We start from the raw sequence: 749 nt of genomic DNA on the forward strand, positions 1-749 counted from the left end.
ATCCGCGCGAAACCAGCGGCCTCGCTGCCCGAGCCCCGCCCCCGAGCTGCCCGAGCCCCGCCCCCGAGCTGCCAGAGCCCCGCCCCCGAGCTGCCAGAGCCCCGCCCCCGAGCTGCCAGAGCCCCGCCCCCGAGCTGCCCAAAGTTTCCAAAGGGGCTGTCCTTCCGGGGAAACGAAAGTGAAACTGAACCGGAGCCATTTCGCAACCCGCTCACCCTCCCCGCCCAGGAGCTTCCTGTCCGGCTACTCAGACGCCCCTAAGCCCCCTGCGCCTGCGGAGCCTCGAGCAGAAGCCTGGCCCCTGGAAACCCACGCACCCGGGGGAGGGTCGCGCTGCCTGGACATGCCTCGGGGGGCGCCATGGACCTGAGGCAGGTAAGGGCGGCCGGAGCTCCCGGCGTGGGCCCACCGCCCGCGTTTCAGTCGGTGACTAGAGTGCGCCGTGAGCGAGTGTGCGCGCTCGCGTGCTGTGTGTGCTCTTGCCCCGCAGAACGGCTGTTTAGTCCTGTCTGTCGGGGTAACTAGCGCTGCCGTGCAGGCCGTGGGAGGAAGAGGCTTGTGGGGGGAAGGCCGGAGCCCAGGGCCAGGCAAAGCCGCCTCCCCTTCTGCTTGGACCTCGGGTGCTCGCCCGCACCCCTCCTGGAGCCCCTGGACAACAGGCTTCATTTTAACATCCATCTCTGAATCCTCTGCACTTTCAGGATTCTTCTAAGTACGTGTTAATCAAAGCTTATTACCTGTTAGAAGGA

General features: G+C 66.6%; 1 protein-coding gene across 4 annotated transcripts in view; it reads left to right on the forward strand.

Moving 5' to 3' along the window:
* The first annotated feature begins 210 nt into the window (after positions 1-210).
* The window catches only part of ADAR (adenosine deaminase, RNA specific), a 21,400-nt gene continuing 20,861 nt past the window's right edge, over positions 211-749 (forward strand). For 2 of the 4 annotated variants that reach the window (XM_014461137.2, XM_023759297.1), the window contains exon 1: positions 231-375. In XM_014461137.2, the coding sequence (XP_014316623.2) occupies positions 361-375 (15 nt within the window). In that variant the 5' untranslated portion in view covers positions 231-360. Of the gene's footprint in view, positions 376-749 lie in introns of all 4 variants that reach the window. The other 2 variants (XM_006095095.3, XM_006095092.3) reach the window with 2 other exon arrangements.

This window comes from Myotis lucifugus, unplaced genomic scaffold, assembly GCF_000147115.1.
Source record: "Myotis lucifugus unplaced genomic scaffold, Myoluc2.0 scaffold_151, whole genome shotgun sequence".
In the NCBI taxonomy this organism is placed as follows: domain Eukaryota; kingdom Metazoa; phylum Chordata; class Mammalia; order Chiroptera; family Vespertilionidae; genus Myotis; species Myotis lucifugus.